At 43.0% G+C, this 24,541-nt stretch overlaps 1 protein-coding gene across 2 annotated transcripts in view; it reads right to left on the bottom strand.

Annotated features, from left to right (window-relative positions):
* hectd1 (HECT domain containing 1) overlaps positions 1 to 24,541 on the bottom strand; it is a 167,895-nt gene that overhangs the window by 27,794 nt on the left and 115,560 nt on the right. For both annotated transcript variants that reach the window (XM_083632869.1, XM_083632870.1), the window contains exons 28-37: positions 22,148 to 22,281; positions 18,272 to 18,428; positions 18,099 to 18,169; positions 13,711 to 13,862; positions 13,488 to 13,542; positions 11,790 to 12,006; positions 10,210 to 10,292; positions 7,119 to 7,246; positions 2,524 to 2,725; positions 684 to 821 (exon numbers count right to left, since the gene is read on the bottom strand). In XM_083632869.1, coding sequence (XP_083488995.1) covers positions 684 to 821; positions 2,524 to 2,725; positions 7,119 to 7,246; positions 10,210 to 10,292; positions 11,790 to 12,006; positions 13,488 to 13,542; positions 13,711 to 13,862; positions 18,099 to 18,169; positions 18,272 to 18,428; positions 22,148 to 22,281 — 1,337 coding nt within the window. The remainder of the gene's footprint in view (positions 1 to 683; positions 822 to 2,523; positions 2,726 to 7,118; positions 7,247 to 10,209; positions 10,293 to 11,789; positions 12,007 to 13,487; positions 13,543 to 13,710; positions 13,863 to 18,098; positions 18,170 to 18,271; positions 18,429 to 22,147; positions 22,282 to 24,541) is intronic.

Below are 24,541 nucleotides of genomic sequence, written 5' to 3'. Positions count from 1 at the left end.
TAAGATAGATAATTATATTATCTATTGAAACCCAAAATAATATTTGAGATAACCGTAAAATTAATAACTCTGATTTAATAAATCTGACTTTGAACCAATTGTATAGAATCGCTATAAATATCTGCTGGAGGGAGTAAGGATGGACAAGACTATTTTCCAGTGGACTCCCCGACACCGGGTTGAAGCCAAGGCAGTAATGGTCTAAGTGTGAAGGCCCATTAATAGTATTTGAAATTCGGGACAGCTGCATTGTAGTGAGCTTGATGCGTGTCCGCTTACCTCGCCATAAGAATTTAGTCAGCAATCAAACAGCAGTTTGTAACATATTCCAGTATTTAGTTGGAGGAGGAAGGGGCAGCATTGAGCTAAAGAAATTAACTCTTGGTAGAGTGCTCATCTTGATTATAGGTACTCGGGTGTGTTGGGGTGAGTTACCGTGAGTTGGGTAGCGACTCGAGGTCATCTATCCAAATCTGAAGTAATTTTGTTGAGTGTGTTTCCAAAGTTATGTTTGACTATCATTTGAATCGAGGAGAAAATTTATATCGCCAGGTATGTGAAGTTTTTGACCACCTGGACAGGATATAAATATAAATTGATTGATTGATTTGCTTGCTATTGGAGCCAGCCTCAAGTGGCCATTCGAGGAATTGCAGTTTTTGGTACTTCTGCATTGGTGTTACCTGTCGTGATTGGTCATCAGGGAAGTCGTCGTCACATAGCCACAGGCCCAGTGACGTCCTCTGGAACTCGGCAGCGATCAGAGCGTAAAACTCCAGAGTGGGCCCCAAACCTGTGCCCTCCTCACCCTGGAACTCCACCTACACACAGACATAGAATAGGTTAATTTGCATACAGACTTTTAGCTAGACTAAAGTGTTTTAGAGGCTTCGCATCAACACCAGGTGCCGGCGGCCGCCCGCGCAGATTCTGGTCCTTCTGAGTCCACCCAGCTCCTTGGGACCGTTTCCCGGGTCTATCGAGACCGATGACCTCTCAATGCAGCCTGTGACATCATGACAGATGTGATGTCCTTGCCGATGATGTCATGGTCGAGTATGACATCATCACCGATGCCATCACAATGAGGATGTCACCATCTCAGATGACATCACGCTGGGAATGAGATGAGTTATGACATCACCAGTGATGTCATATACCCAGACTAGGACAGCTATAAGTAGGTCCAGTCCAAGCGCAGGAGAGCTCCAGGGACAGAAACCACTACAGGGGCAGACACCGTGCCCAGAGAAGCCGCCAAGTTGAGGACGAGCAACATGGCTCTTCTGAGGACGGTTTATCAATATGGTCTGGACCAGACCGAAGAAGGCATGTGGATCCCCAATCCTGATGTACCCTTAAGCCTCACCACAAGGTCCATCTTAGGAGGCGCTGGTCGACACCCAGTTGGCCAGCGGGTTAGTGAGGGCAGGGACCTCCTACACACACTTGACAGTGTGCCTGTATCAACACAAGCTTCAAGATCTGAGCCAGGCTCAAACCCAAACATAGAGCTGGCTGCCTTTCAATCAGCCGCATCCCACCAAACCTCTACAATACTAAGCAACTTTTCAGGTAAACTTTATTTAGCGATAAATCTGGTGACTTTTTCTGACCATGGGAAGCAATGTCGTGCAACATCATGCCATAAATTCCTATTTAATGCCTATTCAACACTCCTTTGTGTCTTTATATATCTTATTTTATCTTCTGAATATTGATATGACCGCTCTGCATACTTACACTAAGACAAATTCCTTGTATGTAATCTTTAGATATTGTGACAAGAAAAGTGATTCTGATGTTAATGTGTTGAATCCACTGACCTAAATAATATGGACAGAGCTATCCCATTGATCTTGGTCTTCCATTTGGAGTTGAAACGTTGGCCGTCACCATCTAGATTTTTCGTCAGCAGAGTGGGAGGGAATTGGTTGAGTCCTTCCGCACCTCACGTGAGATGGGAGATTCCCAGAGCTGCAGCTCCGCCTGCTATTGGTCCGTGATCGGCAAGCTGCGCGATCACTGGACAGGCGATCTGTCAATCACCCCTTTTTCATCATCTATTTTACTCCAAACGGACGAGTTATATAAAAAATGACCCCCCTACAGTTATGAAAAGGTGAAATTAGCTATATAGACCAAAACCGTGTTTTGCCCCTCACTTGAAAGATGTTTAATCCTGTTACAAAGTCGGGCATTTTAACATGGGGGGAATACCTACTGCCCCCGACGCCTAGTGGCCATTCGAGGAACTACAGCTTTTCAATTCACTTCCGGATCATCATTCCGGGGTGGGCTTGCCCACTGGTTGAATCCCATGCATTTGGTAATAAATAGATACTATATGGCTGATGGTGGTTTTCTCTACTTGCTTGTCTAATCCAGAGATGTATGATCATCACAGCTCTTCCCACTCAGCACAGCCTCCGTCCCTTGGCTGAGGGCAGGACTCTAGGATCCTCTGTGTGTGTGTGTGTGTGTGTGTGTGTGTGTGCGTGTGCATGCGGGCATCCTTCTCACCTCCAGCACAGACTTGCGGTGGGCGTGCACGGTCATGACACTCTGGGCCCAGTCCATCATGGCGTCTCCTCGGGGGACTTTGACCCGCTCGTGTTTCAGGCGGCCCACTCTGAACTCGGCCGGATCGTCTCGCCTTGCTGCGGACGACGGCCGCGAGCGCTCCATCGACGCCTCACGTCGCGTCTGCAGCCACACGATGGCTCTGAGGGGAGGTGCCAGAGGTCAGAGAGGGGAGGGTCAGATACCTGTCTGTCTCACCTGGAGGCTCCAAAGGCGGTGCAGGTGAAGTACAGCTGTCTACCTGTCTGTCTAGATAGGTCTTGAGCTCCCCCCTTCTGTTAGGATGGCCGAATCACTGCCAATGTTTTGGAGAGACTAAAAATAGGCTACACCCAGACCCGTCTAAAAATAATTGCAGTGTACTGAGTGCAGTATACCTAATATCTGATCATTATTAATAAAGGCTATTTGCAGAATTGGAACGTTACTGAAATAATAGACTAAGAGCTGATTTGATTTGATTTGATTTACTTTATTGTCCACCTTAGTGGAAATTTGTCTTTGGCTTCTCTTCACAGTACATACAGTTAAGTATGTTACATATTGTGCACAATCAGCACACCATTAAAAAATAGAGAACATAGAACATACATGGTGCAAGTTAGCAGATAGCAGCAGCTTGTGATGGAAAAACAAATACAAATGACAAAATACCTTGCTGTAAATATGAAGATTAGCTTGCTTTATTGATTGTTCTGATTAGTGTTTCTCAATGTATAGCTCTCGTTTGAATATGATTTGAAGTGTCATCTGATTAGACCTGCACCATGTGACTACTCACTAGTGCTGCACGATTTGGAGGAAAGGTGCGATTAGTGATTATGGTGGACAATATTGCGATTGTGATATAATAAACAAATGGTATCTAGGGATGTGCCGGCATGAGTTTTTGACGGTATGATAACCTTGGACAAAAATACCACGGTTTCACGTATCACTAGGGATGGGTACCGAACTCGGTACTTTTACTACCGAGTATCAGTTCACATGACATAGAACGGTACCTCATTTCGGTACTTGAACGCATCTGAGTAATAGAAGAGAGTGGGTAAAATAGAAATTCTGACGGAACCTTAAGGCAACACGCGAGAGCGCGTTACGTCAGTACGTCACTCTACCTGAAACATCAACAAACGGGACCAGCCGAAAATGTGGCTACACTTTACCAAGATAGACTCAGACAACACTGGTCGCAACATTTGTGATGTGAATTGCAAAGCTGGCCAGGGAAACACCTCAAACTTGAGGAAGCATGGTCAAACACAAGATATATTTACAGTAGCTAAATGCTGAAGACTGTAACGTATTAGTGAGGGTGAATGAAGCAGGCAGCGCACCGCAGCTAACGTTAGCAGCACCTTTATTATTAGCTAGCGTTAGCTGGATAAGTTGTTTCACTGCCGTTGTGGTTGTTAGATAATGGGGCTTTTCACTGTCTTCACAACGACTGCAAAACAGAGATCGCTAACGTTAACGTTAACGTTGCTGCAGTAATTGTCAAGGGTTCAACAGAACGTATTTCCTCAGCCTGTATAGTATCTATCAACATGAAATAAAAAGCATTTGAGAGCTTAAACCCGTGGCTTTTTATTTGGAAGGGTTACATTTGCCGTAATCTTTATTAACATTTCTTAAAATGCATTAGAATCTTTTTATTTTTTGGGGTTAAAGATCTTTTTTTTTTATGAACATTAGAGCAAATATAATACGAAAAGCCAAAGGGTTAAGCTCTCAAATGCTTTTTATTTTATGTTTCTATGTGCTACAGAGCCTGAGATATGAAGGCTTTAGTGAATACCGACCGCTCTCTCTGAGAAGTTTGGACCTTTTTTTTTTTACAACTGTAATTTTGTTGTTATTAGAGCGTGTAAAGTACAGAAAATGGTACCGTTTTGGGTACCGTACCGAATTCCAGGTACCGGTATCGTACCGGTATCGGTTCAAATGTGAACGGTACCCATCCCTACGTATCACAGACTAAAATACATGAAATATATTACAATTTCAAATATATTAAAACTAAATAAATAAAACTATTTGAAATAAAATTATCTTTACAAAAAAATAAAACATTTTGAGACATTTGCCTGTCCCAAACATGTAAAAAAGAAACACGAGAAAAATAGAAACTGCACTGTGTTACAGCACATAGAAGATGGCTCAAGGCTCAGACTGCAAAGTTAGTTACATGTCTGTAGAGTAATACAATGATACACCCCGTTTATTTATTTTGTAGCGACAGATGGCCTTAAACGCCACACTCAAGTGACGCTTCTTGAGAGAGAGGTGAAGTAACATGTATCTGCAGACTTTATCGAGGGACCATGAAGGCGTCATGTGACAGGCTAGTTGAAAGTCTCATGTTCTGCTGCTGGCAGCTGCGACAGTGTTTTGCTGCTATCAACCAATTGTTAATCTCGCTATATTCTTGATCACAGCGGGTCATTACCCACTGTGCACTTAATCGTGCACTAGTTCTGTATAAGCACCTGCAGCTCTCTCCTTATTTTACTGACGTTCTCACTAATCACACGGCTGTTTACATGCGTTTCTGAACGGCTAGCTAGTTAGCATAGCTTGCTGTTAACGATCATGGATGTTCTCTCTCTCCCTCTCGGTAAGATGTTATGTAACCTTGCTGCACATAACATTACTTATTTGCGGGAGTGCATGGGAGAAGTCTCCCACTAGTGTCTCCCAATTTCCCCCCGGGGATCATTAAAGTCTTTCTGATTCTGATTGTTGATGCCCAGTGTGATGGCAGAGAAACGTGTGTTTGCTGCGTCACGTGTAACGTTAGTTTAGAGGCGGCTCTCACACACACACACACACTCAAAAAGACGTGAAAAAAATAATAATCACACACTTTTGCGGTTATGTAATCGCACGTGCTGACATCGCGATTGCGATTGCGATTAGATTAATCGTGCAGCACTACTACTCACCTGTCCTTGATTACCTTGAGTAGCCTGCCTTGTTTAAAAAAAAATGCCACACCCCAAACCATTCAGACTTGCCCTGATGAAGGCCGTGAGGCTGAAACGCGTAGGCTATGTTTTTAACTTTCTGTAAATGATAGCCAACTAAGAATAAAGGCTTTTTAACATATTACCTTCTTTAGTGCCTCAGATCTCTTCAATAAATGCTGGACTAGAATCCCCAAACTGAAGAGCACCAGAAGGATACTTTTCCACACCCAAGTAGCACTCCATGCAATCTGCTTTTTCTATTGACAAAATACCTACCTATCTAAAATGCCTACCTACCTATCTAAAATACCTAGAAATAAATGATACATGTGCGATGGTTATGTAAGGTTAGCACTGTGGCATTGCTAATTAGTTGTCAGAAAGGAGAGCGAAACGGTAATTCCTTTTGCGATTTATTCCAGTAACATCTTATAACAGTCTGTTTAACAATACTGGAGATGGAGTGCATCTCTGAGGATGGCCAGTATCACTGACTACTAGCCTGTTCTCATCTCATAAGGTACGTAACGTAACGTTAGCCGTTCGTTGACAGCTTGTTAACAGCTGATGATGGTTACAGTACGTGCTGAAACGCGTCCCTTGCTTGTGCTCGATAGCTGACCCATTTAATTGTTAACTCCATCGCTCTGCTGTCTGCTCTCCTTTCAACCTGGATAGCTTGCTAACTGCATTAGCCTGTCTAGCCTGTAATGTCACTTATGCTCCTGTGTGCGCTTCCAAAAAAGGTCTGTTGTTTCCACGGCACGTTACTTCGTTCCAGAGCATTTTTCCTATTATGAAATTGATTCTCTCTTATGAAATTAGCACCAGCGTTTGTCCGCCCAATGAGAATTTGGTCCGACTGGAGCATATCGACCAAACAATTGACCAACCGACCAGAAGAGGTCAGCCCTAGTAAATAGAGCAGCTCGCATTTATGCCAATATCCTATAATGAGGATATGAGCCATGGCGTGGCAGAAGATAAGCGATAAAACCAAGTGTGAAGATACTTCTGGATATGCGAGACTAACGTTTATTGATGATTTATGGTAGGGTGCTCGAGACTTTCGATAAGTGTCACTCCACAGAAAATAAAGAGCTGCGTGATGTTTATAATTAACGAACGTTAGGTTAATTTAACACAAGCCAATTAATGTTAAAATTCCATGATGCAGATAATCTCCACCACAGAGTGGTGATGGTGATTTTTGTCGATAGTAAGGGGAGTATAGAGAATAGTAGGGAAGACCGGGGGCAATTGGAACTTTTTTCTTTTTTATGATTGATAGATCGATAGATAGATAGATAGATAGAAACTTTCAAATTCCCTTTTCAGGTGAATTTCAATAAAAAGGCTGATGATTGAACATCTAATCATTTGTATGATGTTTTATTTATGTTCATGTTAAAGGTCACTTTGAATTCTTTTTTTAACTGATAATAATGTAGAAAAACAAAGATTTTAAATTCGGGATGCTTCGGGACGGTTTAGATTTATTTTGGGACGTTCCAGGATGATGGTGAAAAAAGTTAGCGTTGAGCCTTGCATGTCTGTCTGTCTCACCTGGAGGCTCCGAAAGCGGTGCAGGTGAAGTAGAGTTGTCTCGTCTCGAAGGGGATCAGGAAAGGACACTTGGAGGTCAGCTGCTCGCACCAGTCAGGCAGAGCCCCACTGGCCAGAGCCAGAGGCTCCTGGGAGAGACAGACAGGTGAGTGAGAGACAGGTTAGTGTAGAGAGCCAGTGAAACAGACAAAGTATCTCCCTGGTATATAGCACAGAATCAGATGATGTGCAGACGCTGAACTGACTTGAAGGACTACATTGCTTGTCGGAGGGACGATTATTTGTTATCAATATTGCATTTTTTTGTTGCTCAAACCTTACCAAGTAGGCTATATATATATACTGTATATATATATATATATATATATACAGTATATATATATATAGTCAGCCAGTCAACCGCTGTCTGATCTGCTGGCAACTGAGCAGTTGGGGTTTAGGGCCTTGCTCAAGGGCACCTCAGTGGTGGTAATGAGGGTGAGGAATGACATGCAATTTTCTGTTTCTAAATTCAGACCAAACTGAAGTTATTGTGCTTGGCCCTAAGCACGTTGGAGAAACATAATCCAATGATATAGGTATTCTGGATGGCATTACCTTGGCCTCCAGCTCTAATGTAAAGAATTTGGGAGTTATCTTTGATCAGGATTTTTCCTTTATCTCCCACATAAAACACATTTCAAAGAAGTGCCTTCTTTAGGCAACATTGCAAAAATCCGGCACTTCATGTCTCAGAAAGAGCTGTCGTCTAGGCATCAGCTAACGGGGATCCTTATACTGTAATAAACAAATAAAGCAGTCGTCTACGCATCAGCTAACAGGGATCCTTATACTCTAATACAGCGTTTCTCAACTGGTGGGTCGCGACCCAAAGGTGGGTCGCGGGGCCGTTTTGATTGGGTCGCGGACATTGGCCCAATTTTTTTTTTTTTTTTTTTTCATATTTCATTTTCATTAAATTCAGATTATTGAAACTGGATTAGCCTGACCAGTTTTACTTGTTTAACAAGCTGAAGCATATGCTCTGCCTGTAATTCAAGAGAAGTCTGCCTTTTCATTTCATATTTAATTTTAGTTCAATTCAGATGATTGAAACTGGATTAGCATGGCCCCAGTTTAATTAAAAGTTATGACCAGTTTAACTGGTCATAACACAGCCTGCCTGCCTGTGATTCAAGAAAAGTCTGCCTTTTTATTTCATATTAGTTAAATTCAGACTATTGAAACTGGATTAGCATGACCAGGTTAACTTGTTTTATTATTATTATTATTATTATTATTATTATTATTAACTTGTTTAAAAACATATAGGAATGTAATTCAAGATAAGTCTGCCTTTTATTTCATATTTCATACAGTTCAAATAAGACTTTCTGAGCATGACCAGTTTGACTTGCCTGTAATTCAATTGGTTTTTAATTTGAGTGGTTTAAAAAAAAATCTGAAATTTGGGTCGCGACTTCATGACAAGGAAAATAGTGGGTTCTGAGGCTACACCAGTTGAGAACCACTGCTCTAATACATAGGTTCCCAAAGTGGGTGCCGTGGCACGTGTCCGGGGGTTCCCCAGATCTGCTTGGGGGATAAGAAAATATGCTTGTTTCACAACTTTACCTCATATAGCCTAAACTTTAGTTTATTACATGTGCAAAGGAGTTCATAAACAAATAAAATAGATATTGCTCAGATTGGAAAGATATACGGTATATTAATTAGGGCTGTCAAACGATTAATTTTCTTAATCGCGATTAATCGTGCGATTAACTATAATTAATCGCGATTAATCGCATCTTTGTATCGCATGTTTAAAATGCTATTATTTTGCATTGCAAAGCATTTTTAATTAGATATTAATAATTATTACCAGTGTGTCGTGATTGGGAATCAAATTAATGCAAATAAATGTACTTTGTGATCTTGAATTTTAGATTTATTTTCAATTCAATAGAAGTGCAATGTAGACAGGAGGTCACAAAATGTCTACAAAATGCATCAAGCAGGAGACAGGAAACCGAACGGCTTGACTACAAGTACGGGTGCAACGATGGACAAAATAGCGGCATGCGATTAACGCGATTAAAAAAAAAACATGTTATGATCGGCGCGCGTTAACGCGCGATTAACGCGTTCACGCTAACAGCCCTAATATTAATTACTATTATTTTTCAACTTGCATCAAGTGGTCCTACAGCAGACGTTGCTATGGTCGGACGGGTTGCTATGGGGCAACATTATGTTTTTGTTTTGTATTCCTCTCAATTTCCAATTTAAATGTACAATTCTGTCATGATTATTATTGTTAGTGAGTTATTAAAGTTGTGAGTTACCTGTTTGGTTCACATGTGAAATAATAATCTCAGAATGAGGGTTCAAATGAGAATTCCATTTTTACAGAGGCATTATTTTCAGCAAAAAAATCATACTTCTTTTATATTCAATTTATTTCAATGAAATGGCATTTAATTTTTTTATTGGCTTATTCTTTTTATTTACAAATGATCAAATATAGGCCTTTGCCTTTTATTTGTGTGAAGAATTCCCTCTGAGTCTCCTCCCATATTGTGCAGTCCTTGATGGCTGTAATTTAATTTAATTTAATGATAGTTTGAACTAATGCATTCTTGCCCATGCATGGAAGTTCATTTATTACTTTTACTATCCTATTAAAACTCAAACTCAAAACTGTTATTATGCATTGTTTCATTTAGACAAAGGAATTATTTCCAGCCAAAACAAAAGAACCTACCTAATCATAATATTGTATTCATCAATAATTAAATAGAATTGTGTTGAAGTTTCATGGTTTAGTCTTATTTCAGTTTTACATGAATATGATTATTTGTTCAATGGATTTGAACTCTTCATTGCAATTGTAGTAACTCACTTAGCAGTTTTAAAAACACATTTTCAAACAAATTCATTGTGTATTGTTTTTAGTTTAAGCTCTGATGCATTTTTTTAATCTCCGAAGAGGTGGGGTTCCTTGGAGAAGGAGGAAAGCTTCAGGGGTGCCTTGGTTAAAAAAGGTTTGGGAACCTCTGCTCTAATAAACAAACAAAAAGAGACAGGTCAGAGAGACAGGTGGACTCACCTCTATCTGCTGTAGGATCTTGGTTGTGACTTTCTTACTGGTGAATTCTTCTGGAGACACGTTAAACTGCAGCTCGTCCATATCTGCACACACACAAGCACGCGCACGCACACACGCACGCACACACACACGCAGACACACACAGTTTGTCAAACCGCTGTGAAATCCAAAGTGTTTCTGATCAACAGTCAGACAACAAGTGACTGAATATTGACCTTAGTGAGGTTCTAATACACTAGATGTGATGTCTTTGTGTGTTGGAGGCATGGTCAGTGATGATGTACAGCAGTGGTTCCCAAACTGGGGTATGTGTAGCGTACCCCTCGGGGTATGCGGAGGTACTACAGGGGGTACTTGGGAGAAAGGGGAAAATGTAAGAATCATGAAAATGAAATATTAAAATAAACCTGCTCAGGAAACACTAATTGCAACTCTTTCACTCCATTTCTTATTTCGTAATGTTATATTCTTCAAAAAGTGGGTTATCATTCATTCATTACATCAGTGGTTCTCAAACTTCTTGAGCTGCGACCCCCCCAAAAAAAATGTTTGGGGTCCGCGACCCCCTCAAAAACACGCTTCTCTGCTCTGTTTGTCCCATGGGTTAATTACTGACCAAAAATATACAAAACAGCACAATCAATTTGGCTTTAACTACAGTTGTCAATTTTATTCAAAAACCGACAGCACAACTCTATCATTTGCACGGGAGATATAATGGGGGGGGGACCCCCAGGTTGAGAAGCACTGCATTACATCATATGCTATAGTTTTCTCTTGCAGTTTTCTAAGCAAAATGTAATAGACGGGTAAAGGGTGTACAGCACTTGGATTCAGAAATAAGGAGAAGGGGGTACTACTACTGAAGGGCCTTTGTGTGTGGAGTTTGCATGTTCTCCCCGTGTTCCCTGGGGTTCCTCCATATAACCCCCAACTAAAAACATGCAGAGGATCATCGTCTGACCAGCGGCAGGTTGGAAGAAGTTGGTCCCCGGTGCTTCACTGCAGCTGCTCACCGCTCCTGGCCTGAACCATGGATGAATTTCACGGCGCCTCCAAAGCATGTGTGTTGTGTGTGTACTGGCCGCTGTTAGTGTTTGTGACAAATAAAGACGGGGTTTATCCGTCCGGTTTAAGCTTAATCCTTAGACAAAAAAAATTGAGAACCACAGATGTAGTGTGTGTACCATCATGTAGTGTGTGTGTGCACAATGTAGTGTGTGTGTACCCTGTAGTGTGTACTAGGGATGTGCCGGTTTCCAGTTTCAAGGTATACCGCGGTTTAAAAGTCATGGTATCAAAACCACTAAGATTTGCCCTCATACCATCTCCACGTTATCAGCCGTTTCCCCCCCACTACTATTCGAGAGAAAGTGCCCAGGTCGCTTGCAGAGTACGGTGCAGACAGCTTACACTGCCCTTCTGCATGCCTAGAGTGTAGCTGTCCCTCCTCTGTTTACAACAGTGTGTGAGATAATAGCAATGATCTCCCCCCAGTCATACCGTCAAAAACTCATACTGGCACATCCCTTGTGTGTACCGTGTGTGTGTACCCTGTAGTGTAGAGTGTGTGTGTGTACCCTGTAGTGTGTGTGTGTTGGAGGCGGGGTCTCCAGCAATGATGTATAGTATGCGTAGCAGCTGTAAGACGTCCTCCACGCCGCAAGCCGCCGCCCCACAGCCCGCCTTCGCCTGGGCCGCCTCCCTGGCCCCGGCCACACCCAGGATCTCACTGATCTGATTGGCTGACACCGAGCCAGGGCTCAGGCCCCCGCCCAGCCCGTGCTCACAGAAGTCCTGTGGAGAAAAACTTAGACTGTCACATCGAGTCAACGCTGTCACATGGCTTTGACAATGTCAATTGTGACACAGTCTGGATTTTCCAGTACAAACTCGGCAGCCTTGAAATCGCGCAAATTGAGGGAAAAGGTTGTTTGTGAAAATATTTGTTTTTTGTTTTTGACCTATTAGGCAAATATAGATTTTGAAGAACACATAGTTGATGTTCTATCTGTCAACACAGTGTGAAAAAGAAATGGAAAAGATAAGAACCTATGAGTGCCAGCAGAGACGAAAGGAGAATTCAGATGAACAGGCGTCCTGCAGCAAGAGATTGTCTCTGGACTTTATTTACCGCACTAGACTGTTCATTTGGTGCCTCATTGGCACCAAACGGAAAAGACATGTTCGTTATGGGAACTTTGCTGACATCTATGAATGATTCAGAAATGACTCGAATAAAGTCTCTACGAAACGAAAGTTGCACAGGACAACCTAGGCTCTTCACGGGACTGCCGTATTTAGATATTTTTGACATCTCCTCCTAGACCAGGGTTCCCCAAATAGCGGCCCGTGAGCGCCCCCTGTGCAGCCCACGCTGGAATTGAAAAAAACAAATAAAAGATTACAGTGCACCTGGACTCAACATGCAAGATACGCGCTGCTCTCCGTATTGACCTGGCTATGAGCCCCTCCCCCTCTAAACAAACACTGGTGCAGAGTCAACTTCTGTTGTAACATTTCAGTCTGGATTCTGGAATATTTTTTAATCATCTTGATGAAATCAGGCTAAATGTAATGTAAGAAATTACTGTTCAACACTGAATAAGTGTCCACGGGCCCTATCTTGGTACAGCCGCCATCTGCTTTTCGCGCATGCGCACCCGTTTGTATATATAACCTACACATGAAAACATTAATTTAGGCTATAGGAGGAGCTGGATGGAAATGTAATTTGAGCCTATTTGAATAGGCTACAACTCAAATTGTGCTGAGATGGGATTATTTTCACCGGATGGTGACCAGCATCATTTTAATTTGTCAGACTTCAATTAATTATAATAATGGAAACTCAGCGCCCATGGTTCACGGCACTCTTCATTTCAGTCCGGGAGGGGTAGATGCTATTAGCCTGGGTAAACCCATCCCCCACGTGACCTGCTCTCAGACCTGTTCTCAGTCACTATGTCTATCATGTGATAGTGACTGGGAACTGAGAGAGCAGGTCACGTGGTGGCTGGGTTTACCTAGGCTAAGATGCTATCTCGGGGGGAAATAGGCGGGGGTGCTTGGTTCGGTGTGAAAGCACTTTCTGTTGCCGGCGTTGCAGGCCTTCTGAATGGCAATATTGCGGGATCTCTGTGTGAAAGTGGCTAGAGAGAGACAGAGAGAGAGGGAGGGAGAGAGAGAGAGAGACACAGAGACAGAGAGACAGAGAGGGACACAGAGACAGAGTGACAGAGAGAGACACAGGGAAAGTTAGAGATAGGTGTATTTACCATCTTGCCACTCTCCTTCTCTTTGTCGGAGTCCTTCAGCTCTCTGTACATGATCCTGCAGGAAACAAAGAAACAAGTCTTTGATCTGACGTTCACCATCAATACAGAAAATATATTTTCCCATTCAAATGGATGTCCATATCCAAGCTAAACTGAAATCGAATCGGGACCTTGTGAATCGGAATCAAATCATCTTACGTGTAGGGTAGGGTTAGGATCTTACGTGTAGGTGGGCTCCCAGATGCGTCGCAGCTTGTCAGACTTGACGGCCCCGCTGCAGGACAGCTGCAGCAGCCTCTGCACGTAGAAGAAGATTGTCCACTTGTAGTTAGACAGGGGAAGCTCCACCTCCCGGGTGGTGCCCAGTCCTGCCACCTATGCACGCACACACACGCACACACACACACACATGTTAAAATTAGATTGATAAAATGTATCTATATATCTATCTATGTGTATATACAGTATATGTGAATTAATATGGGAAATGAATATGCATACGTATGTAAGGTATGAACATGTATTTATGGTGTGTATGTATATGTATATACATATAAGTATGAATGTATATCAAATACTGTTGTTGAAAAAACAAAAAATACATTGATGCGCTATGAGGCGCGCTGATTACCAACTATGTAAATTAACGTGAGATTGAAAGACGGGGTAGGGCCCAACAAGCTCCTTGCTTCCCCCTATCCCCTTTTCGGGCACTTGGACACTTAGGGTGTATTCACACCTATCTCGTTTGGAGCAGTTGTTCCGAAACAGAGAGCATTTTCCCCCTTGGTGCGGTTCGTTTGGGGGAGTGTGAACACAGCAATCGCACTCGGATGCGGGACAAAACAAGCGGACCGAGATCGCCAAGAAAGGGTGGTCTCGGTCCGCTTTAAACAAACTCTGGTGCGGTTCGTTTGTGGTGAGAACGTGATCCGACCTCAATCCGCCACAACTGCAGTAAACGGTGCGCATTTTTGGATAAACCAGCTGCCGTAGTCAGCTGCGCTGTGCGTAATGGCCTGAAGAACGAGCATTTTTATCGTTTAAAAACAACATCTTTCAGATCCTGTTTTGGCGACTTGTGACTTGCATCGATAAACTTTGGGGGATTTTTGGATCATCACATCAGCAGTTTGAACTCAATCAACTTACCTCTGGTCTCCATTCAATAAATGAAAACAAGTCGTGGTAATCAGAGCCAGCCTTCTTTGTGATAAGATTGTCTGGTTCAATCAGACAATCAGACTGATTGCATGTCTTCCTCGAAATGTCCGTTATTATTAAATTATTTATTAATATTTTATTCCTGACAGGACAGGTGTTCATATAGCCTATGTCTCGGCTAATCCTCGTCTCCGTGATAGTAGCCTAATAGCAGAATTTGCGAGGGTCTTGATCTTATATCTCCAAATTCCCGATAGCCTAAATAGGCTAAATAAATACATAGGCTTACATAGGCTACATAGCCTACATTAACAAATAAAGATCGATCGATCGATCTCTCTCTCGACATAGCCTACAATGTAGGTCTAACAAAACGCATTCTTATAATCATAATAGGAAAATCTCTGGGAATTATTTTTTCCATCCCGAGAGGCTATTAGCCTATCAGAGTGTCTGCTGGCCAATCCAGGAAGTTTGACAATACTATTTGGACCGTTTGATTTGTGGCTGTGTGAACACAAACGAACCAAGGCACAAATGCAACAATTGTATCAATTAAGTACCTGAATCGGAACAAAGCAAACGACCTACAGGTGTGAATACACCCTTAGTCTGCAGTAGCAGATCTGAATTGTTGATTGTATTTTCCTTGATTGTTTTGCTTGTTACATGTCCAGTCACGAAAATAAAAATGAATGAACTGAACTGAAAACGGATAGTTCCGGTCCTTGATTGTGATTAACTGTGATTAAATGGGGCGGCTGTGGCTCAGGAGGTAGAGCAGGTCATCCACTAATCAGAAGGTTGGTGGTTCGATCCCCGGCTCCTCCAGTCCGCATGTCAAAGTGTCCTTGGGCAAGACACTGAACCCCAAATTGCTCCCGATGGCTGTGCCAGCACCCTGCATGGCAGCTGGCCACCTTTCGATGGGTGAATGTAGGCACATTGTAAAGCGCTTTGGATAAAAGCGCTATATAAAATGCAGTCCATTTAACTGAGCCACATTTGAAGCCATTGTAAAATACTCTATAAACACACACCTGTGACCGCATCACTGCGCCTGCTGACTGTAACAATGTTCGTCAGCCTCAAAATGCCACTGAGTGAGCAAAACATTCGCTCTTTTTTTTCCAATTATTTTATTTTTCAATGCTTTTCAGAATACAAGAACAAAATTGAACAGTCTCAGACACAGGAAAAGGAGAAAAGGGGGGAAAAAGGGGGGAAAGAAAAAGACAGAAAAGGCATACATATATATTACATTACAACGTGGTGCTACCAGCCGTGTGAGGTGCTTATGTGCTCGTACATTGGATCCCACGCAAGGGGTCCACGAGAAACCAGCCGGGCGAGTTACCGGTCGCCTCTAGCCTCGTCAAGCTAGGCCATAAACGGGTCCCAGATAGCCGGAAAAAAAGTGAGTTAGTCCTCAGGAACCTCAGTCTCTACGTCCGTACAACTGAGACCATGTGCATCAACCACAGCTGAAAAGAAGGTGGAGAGGGGGACTTCCAATCCTTGAATGAGGTTCTTGGTGACAATCATCCCCTCTGTCAAAGACTGCTACACAGCCATGGGGAGGAGCAGAGCTGAAGGGTTATTTTGTAGGCCTTAGAGTACTAGTCAAATATTAGTGAACAGTGAAGGGCAAAAGCAAAAAGCATGGGACAGTGTGCCCTCTGACACCCGACACCTATCACATAGTGCTAACTAAACTACTTCATACCCTACTAAACACCCCTGTATCCCTTACAAAAGCTAATAGCGCCCTGCTCTGTGCTCTCGTGCTCAATAATCCTTTTAATGTGACGATTTCCTGCACCCCTAACTTCCTCAGATTCTCCTTCATCACTTCTCTCTGCACCCCATTGTCCCACATTGTGAGATCTGTGATGATTTTGGTCAGCAATGATGTCAGTGTCTATATAACATAACATCAGTAAATGTGCGGACTCTACTTTTCTCTCACTGCTGATCACTCACTGACGTTATCAGTGATGCGAAGTTGAGCAATTGTGCGCTGAGTGATGTCATTCGAGCACTCCATGATGTGATCAGTGATGGTCACTCGAGCAATTGTGATGTCATCAGTGATGCGAAGTTGTGCAATTGTGCATTGCGCATGCCAATAGAGCAGCCGAGTTGCGTATGCGAGCCTGTGTAGTAGGGGTGTCACGGTACACAAAAGTCACGGTTCAGTACGTACCTCGGTTTCGGGATCACGGTTCGGTACGAATACGGTACAACGGAGAAAACGAATCGCAAATTCTGTTTTTTCCCTTTGAATTTTTCTTAATTCTGTGTTTTGCTTTTTATGCTAATTTTACCATCAGAAATAGTGTCTAATAAGTGGGAATTAATAAATGTCCACAATTTAATAAGATCTAGGCAATCCACACAAAAAGGTTTAACTTTAGAGCAGTGATTTTCAAAGTGTGGGTGCGCCTCCCTCTCAGATATTGTACACAAGTTTGTAAACAGAGTGCATGTGGAGTAGCCCAATACTCCCACCCACCCCTCCCCCGCTGTCAGACAGACAGCGGGGTGGGTTTCACTTTTCCAAGTAAGTAACGTTATTGCAGGCGAGTTTTGTTTACCATAATGATTACGTTCGGTCATCATAATGGATTATTGGAACATGACAAGGAGTCATCCCCTCTTCCTCACCGCATCTTGCTTGTCATCTCACGCGATGTAAGTTGCTTGTTAAGAAGTTAACAGCTTTGTCAGTGTTATGTAACGTTTAGCTGCGATGCACAACTATAAAAGGACTAAAGGAAAGTCCTTTATAGTTGCGCGTCACGGCTACGTAACCTTACAGTAGCAAGCTTACCTAATTGGCTTTATGTTGACAGAATTTGCAAAACAGCTTATCGCCTGAGTCATAAAAGTCATTAGGATACTGCTCTGCACTCGCTTTTTGCCGACGGTTAAGGGGGAGCAGCTGGACGCTTCAATGTTGTTGTGGTTTTGTGAAGTAGCATGGAAGCTACGGCTTGTAAACACGCTGGAGCGACCTCCGGTAATGTTTCCTCTCCATAAAATGTTGCATTCAGTGAACGCGGATTTCTATGGCCCTTGTGTTGTTTTGGTGTGTATTCTTCTGTGGCGTTTACGGTGTTCAAACAGCGTTTAGGTGCTTTACCACCACCTTCTGGATTCGCTTCACGCACCGAACCGTGACGCCCATACCGAATACACGTACCGCGGCACCCCTACTGTGTAGTGAGCCAGCCGCAGAACAGGCAAGGCCGCGAAATGGCAGAGCTAGCGAGCCCATGTAGCGAGCCCATGTAGCGGGCGAACCTAGGAATCGAGCGCACGTAGCGTGCAAGATTTATTATAGTATACATTTCCCTTAGAAAAAAAGATTGTACCAAAGTTAGAAATTCTAGTATTGTGACAAGCCTACTGGAGGCAGATCACTGCTGTGAGCATCAGTCTCACCTTCAGGATGAGAGCCAGGTGAGGCGACGGAGCACACTCCACCTCCTCTGCCACCTCTGAGCGAGGAGTCCCTGAAGGAGAGAGGAGAGGAGACAAGGAGGTGAGGAGAGGAGGTGTGTGGGTATGTGTGTGTATGTGTGTGTGTGTGTGTGTGTGTGTGTGTGTGTGTGTACCAGGCGTGGGGATGTCCAGGTCAGTGGTCTGTTGGACATTGGTCCTGCCTGGACGGGGATCAAACGCGGGGACCAGAGCAGAGAACTGTCTCTTCAGGACAAAGTCATCGTCCCACGTCCTCCTGCGCCCGCCCTTCGTCTCATACTCCTCCTCCTCCTGCAAAACAGAGAGGGGCGGAGAGGAGTGGGAAGAAGTGCATTATGGGACTCCAGTTGGGTTAATCACTAGTAAGTTTAAAGTGTCAAATCTAACAGATTTGTTTCTGCCATCTCCACGGTAACAGGAGCCAGCTGAAATATTTTCTCCTTCCTCCGAGTTCAAATCACTGTAAAAAGATCTTGCCCGACTCCTAAATGCAAATATAAAACATAACTATAGGCCCTCGTATCTGTATCAGAATCAGAAACACTTTTATTGCCACAATATGGGAATTTGTCTTAGTGTAAGTGTGCAGCGTAGCGGTCATATCAATAGTTGGATATAAAGAAAGAGGAGAAATATCCAAAAGACAATCACAACAATCACAACATTGCAAGTGCAGCCAAATTATGTACAATATACACGAATATTAAATATTAAATCAGCATTAAATCAAATAGGAATTACAGTCCAAGCGTTGATCGATTACATCAACCAACATCGACTCGATGTAGAAGAGCAGCTATCATACTTTAGTGTCCGGTCCAGGTGCAATCTGATCTATGAAAGTAGAGTTCTCAATGTTAGCCCAAACCCGACGGGTACCGTCAGGTCCCGCTCAGTTAGACAGGTTTGGGTTGGCACGGGCTGAGATTTTATCTTAATTGGCGGGGTCGGGCCTAGCTCGGGCTGGGAAAAATATATATTGGCTATAGGCTATATTTAGGACTATAATACGCTATTTACACACAGAGACTGCACAGTGGTGCTCATGTTTGAGTCAAATAAGAATTAATTATCTTCTTATTATGTTTTCTCTCATTTGCTGAGCTGTTATGCTGCACTGCAGCTATGGCAGGATGCTTAATTGCTTGCGGCGGAGGCGGGGAGTTAATGAAGTGACATGACTTCACTGATAAGAAAGAAAGTGAAAGTTAGTGTGAGTGAAGAAGACCACCTGACAAAATGGATGCTAAGACGATAAAGAAAAAGTTAGACAAAGGATACACCCTGGAGCGTCGGGGGCGGGGGGACTCTTTATGCTGTGGTGGACATAGACAGCGAGGGAGTAGCGATACGTCCAATGCGGAAAATGCAAGGTGCTCTTCAAACAGGACTCCAAGACCGGCATCTCTCTTCCCTCAGCCGCCATACCTGCTGCGCTGCCACCCCTTCTTCAGCTCAGAAATCGATGTCTGGTTTTGTCACAACTCACGAGTAGCCTACAGCTAAAGTCCCTCTTGCCATTAAGCAGACAGTGACGGAAGGGAAGCATGTGTTGTCTTTATGTGCACCAAGGGGAAAATCGACGAATGCTGGCAGAAAAAAATAGATACTCCCAATTCTCTCATGAATTATCCGACTAAATTGGTCGGATTCAATGTATGTAGATTAATAGAAACAAATTTTAGAAAGCCGATAAAGAAAACGTGTGCTGGTGCAACGAAATTCAACTTCAAACAGAGCGGCATCACTCACACAGCGGTTTCCTGTCTCCTGCCTGTGCAGGCATTGAAGAGAAAGACAGCAATACGCTTCTAAATGGCTCGTTTTACTTTAAAAAAAAATCCCAAATGGCACAGTGGACAAGCCAACAGTAGTTTGCACCTTGTGTAAAACGGAATTAAAATATCACCGAAGTAAATCGAGTTTGACCCATCACCTAAAAGCTAAGGATACCGGAGCAGCTAGCGGCCAGCTAGCAGCCAGCTAGCTAGCGAGACTCATCACTCATTCTTCCTTCAGAGTCTCGGATGCGCAGGTCGGCTCCACGCGATATACACGTTATCAATATACACAGTTTCCAATACCGAGACATTATTCACATGGAAGTGCCAAAGTTTTTAGCTCAGGCACAGCCTTCTTCGGCTGTGTCATTTTGGGCTTCGACTGCTCCACAGCGCCACCGCCGGAAGTATCGGTTCTGGAACGTGTACTGACTGCACGGTTTACAATTGTGCATTTATTTTCTATTCAAGATATATTTTGTAGACATTGTTACCTCCTGTCTACATTGCACTTCTATTGAATTGAAAATAAATCTAAAATTCAAGATCACAAAGTACCGTAAATTCCGCACTATAAGCCGCACCGGAGTATAAGCCGCACCTGCAAAGTTGACTGTTTTTTACATATATAAGCCGCACCGGACTATAAGCCGCGGGTGTTTTAATGGTATTTTTTTTTTTTTTTTTTTATTGTGTTTTAATGTTTAACACATTCACTGCCAACAACGTATGAACACGTTTTCAGAATCCAGCTGTTCCCTGCCAACAACGTGTTTACACGTTTTTGGCATCGATTTTTTTTTTTTGACGGTGGGTTGTGCATCTAAGCCTTTTACATCTCTTATATAATTATTGGAGCCACCGAACGTTTACAACCCATTCCACCGACCCACTAAGTGGCAACAGTGCTCTCCTGGCTAGAGAAAGGAAAGCATTTTTTTAACTTGTCAAGCCATTCTCAGCCCAGCCATTCTCCTTTTCGCGCTGATTGCTGGCGATGCGGGATTGCAAATTTACATAATAGATTCAGCCGATCTACTATGATCGGGTGATAGATTACAGGTGGAGGAACACACTTTGAAACACGCAGCATAAATATGACCAGAATCGCAAAAGCTTCTCTCAACCAAAACTCCAAACGAGCGAGTCCATCCCGACTTCCTCAAACAGCGGCCCAGACATGCAGGCACAGGAGAGCAGCAAAGCACTGACTGGTGACAAGCTTGTCCGCCCACGGAGGGCGGAGTTGAAGCAACTCGAGAGGGAGGGAGAGAGAGAGAGAGAGAGAGAGAGAGAGAGAGAGAGAGGGAGGGAGAGCGAGAGGGAGGGAGAGAGAGAGAGAGAGCGAGAGGGGGAGGGAGAGAGAGAGAGAGAGAGCCAAAAATGAATGGTTAAAGTGACCGTTCCATCCAATTTCACAAAAAGCCGTTTATCTCTGAATATTCTTTTTCACGCTAAAACCATGCTGTATTCAACTGCTAATGCTTACATAACTACTAACTCTACAAACTAACTCTTTTAGACAGAGAAAGTACACATTCTATTAGTACTTTTGAGATATTGTATGTTCACAAACTCCAAGCTGAAACGAATCCTCGGCTCTTATAAAATGAGCCATAATCCTCAAAAAACGGCTTGGCAGAAGCTACCTACAGCAAAAAAAAACGTCTGGCAGTCAATGTGTTAATTGCCATATGTAAGGGTTCATGCACAGAGGGGATTGTCGGGAAAGAGATGGCTGTTTGAGGAAGCTCCCATTTATTAACATTTCAACAAAACAACATAACACAACACCACCTGTGTTGTGTTATGTTATGTTATGTTATGTTGTTAAAAGAGGGCAAGAGAGGAAATTAAAACAGAAGTGGATTTATAGTTAGAAAGAGTGCTAAAAAAGAGAGATTTTTTTTTTTTTTTTTTTTTTAATCCATAGATAAGCCGCACCGTTATATAAGCCGCAGGGGCCAAAAAAGGCCAAAAAACGGGAAAAAAGCCACGGCTTATAGTCCGGAATTTACGGTACATTTATTTGCATTCATTTGATTCCCAATCACGACACACTGGTAAGAATTATTAATATCTAATAAAAAATGTGACATAACAGCATTCTCCAGGTACAAGACACAAAAAGTATGGAGAGACACTTTTTTCTGTTGCTAAAGATGTCAAAAAAGTGTGGAGAGACAAAGCATAAATTGGGCTTAACAGAAAGTGTAAAATGTAACAGACCAGAACCTCCTCGTACTCCTGGTCCTCCTGGTTGTCGTCTTCATTCTCGTCGTCATCGTCGTCTGGCTCAGGGAGGTCCTCCTCGTCGTCTAGCTCAGCCAGGAGAGTGTTAGCCCTACAACTGTCCAGGAAGTCTATATACACACACACACACACACACACACAAAATGAGGTCGGAGGTGTCAAGCTCAACTTGAATTGAATGCTAGTGAGAAGAGATGAGTCTTCAGCAGCAACTTAAAAATGTCAGGGGTCTCAGCAGTTCTTAGATGAACAGGTAAACTGGTCCAGAGATTAGGAGCAGCCACCACAAAGGCTCGGTTGCCTGTTTTTGAGCCTAGATCTCAGAACATCTCAGAGCATCTGGTTAGTCGACCTGAGAGCTCTAGGTGGAGTATGATGGTGCAGGAGATCAGCGACATAAGATGGCACCAGTCCATTTAAAATGTTAAACACAAGCAACAAAGGCCTTACCAATGTTTAGGCACTACTACTGGGCTGCCAATGTTAGGGCTTTAATGTTTTGGTGGCAAGGGACTCCTGGCAACCTAACTCTCGGGGCCCCCTTATGGCTGGAAATGGAGGCCAGCTCCATTGCCAACTATTCTCTGCCAGCCCTGTTATTTTCAAAGCTAGAGAAGCCTGGGACTAGGGATGCACGATATATCGGCAATCATATCGGTATCGGCCGATGTTGTTCATTTTTTAACATATCGGTCATATCGGTATCGGTCAGATGTTGCAATGTTAATATCGGTTATCATTATCAGCCAAATTCTTCACATTGATATGAAATAATGCAGTAAATCTATGATTTATGGGCTTTTCCAAAGGCTTTGCAAATAAAGAAATGCATAACTTTTTCAAATTCAGTGTTAACATGTGTTTTTCAGTATGTACAAAATGTGATGATCATAAAAATGTGGTTTTATACAGATCATATCGACATCGGTAAATATCGGTTATCGGCCATAACAGCAATGTTAATATCGGTTATCGGCATCGGCCAAAATTTTCATATCGGTGCATCCCTACCTGGGACTTTACAAAATTTTAGTTTTATTGTGAGAAACTCTGTTAGGATTCTAAACCAAATTAGGAGTGTTTTGAGTCTACCAGATGTTTCTGTCCACACACCAATTTGTTTCAATTACTCTTTTTTGCCTCCATGGTCAGACAAAAACTACCATGCCTGGAGTAAGAAGGGGCTGGTTTCCATCAGAGACCTATACATAGATTGTCATTTTGCATCCTTTGATCTACTGAAGAGGAGGTTTGAGTTGCCCGGCACACACTGGTTCAGATTCCTGCAAATCAGAGATTATGTTCGATCCAAGATTCATACCTTTGAAGCGCTCCCTAATGAACATGCGTTTATCTATGTTTTGCTGGGCCCTCCTCACTCCAAGCATCTTATTTATAGATTTGTATGCGTTTGATAACTGCACCATGGCCTCTACTGAAAGGATTAGAGAAGTGTGGCAGGGAGAACTTGGCATTGATTTATCTGACATTATATGGGGTAGGACAACAACTCTGCTCAGTTAATATTAGACATCAGCTGATCCAATTTAAAGTAGTTCATCGTCTTCACTATTGTAAGCATAGGTTGCACAAGATCTTCCTCTCTGTCTCACCCCTGTGTGATAGATGCCAGGTATCGGAGGGCACTCTGTCTCATGCCTTCTGGTTCTGCCCTTCACTGGCGGGATTCTCGGCCAAAATATTTGACTGGTACTCTAAAGGCCTACGAAATAACCATTCAGCCGGAGGCAGAACTCGCCATCTTCAGCTGCTCGGAGTCCTCTCTGAACTTCACTACAGCTGTGCAACAATCTCTGACACTGAGGACAACTGTTGTCAAAAAACTAATTCTTAAGGAATGGAAGTCCCCCTCTTCAGCCTCTTTCCAATTGTGGTTGACGGACATGATCTCGGTTATACGGATGGAGAGACTCGGGTTCCTGAGAACCAACTCACTTAGAAAATGTCTAACTATATGGGACCGGTTTTTAGCCTACCTCGATGAGGTTAGGGGCGACGGGTGACTTCACCTGGCTGGTTTCCTATAGACCCCTTGCGTGAGATCTCTAGTACATCGCCTGCAAGCACATAAGCACCTTACGTGGCTGGTAGCACCACTGTAATGGTGCATGTTCATTATGTTCGTATGTTTTTGTTTCTTTTCTTGTGTCTGAGCCTGTCTGTTTTGTTTTGTTTGTGTTCTACAAAATTGAAAATAAAATATTCGGAAAGGAAAGAGCAGTTTTAAAAGGAAACTTAGACTCTACATACTGTATATATGATTGGATTTATATGATTGGATTTATATAGCGCCTTTCCAAGTGCTCAAAACGCTTCACAGAATCATTATTCATTCACACCATTCGTACC

This window comes from Poromitra crassiceps (assembly GCF_964638095.1).
Source record: "Poromitra crassiceps genome assembly, chromosome: 3".
In the NCBI taxonomy this organism is placed as follows: domain Eukaryota; kingdom Metazoa; phylum Chordata; class Actinopteri; order Beryciformes; family Melamphaidae; genus Poromitra; species Poromitra crassiceps.
Note: the sequence above shows the minus strand (reverse complement) of the source record. Positions and strands in the feature narration are given on the sequence as shown.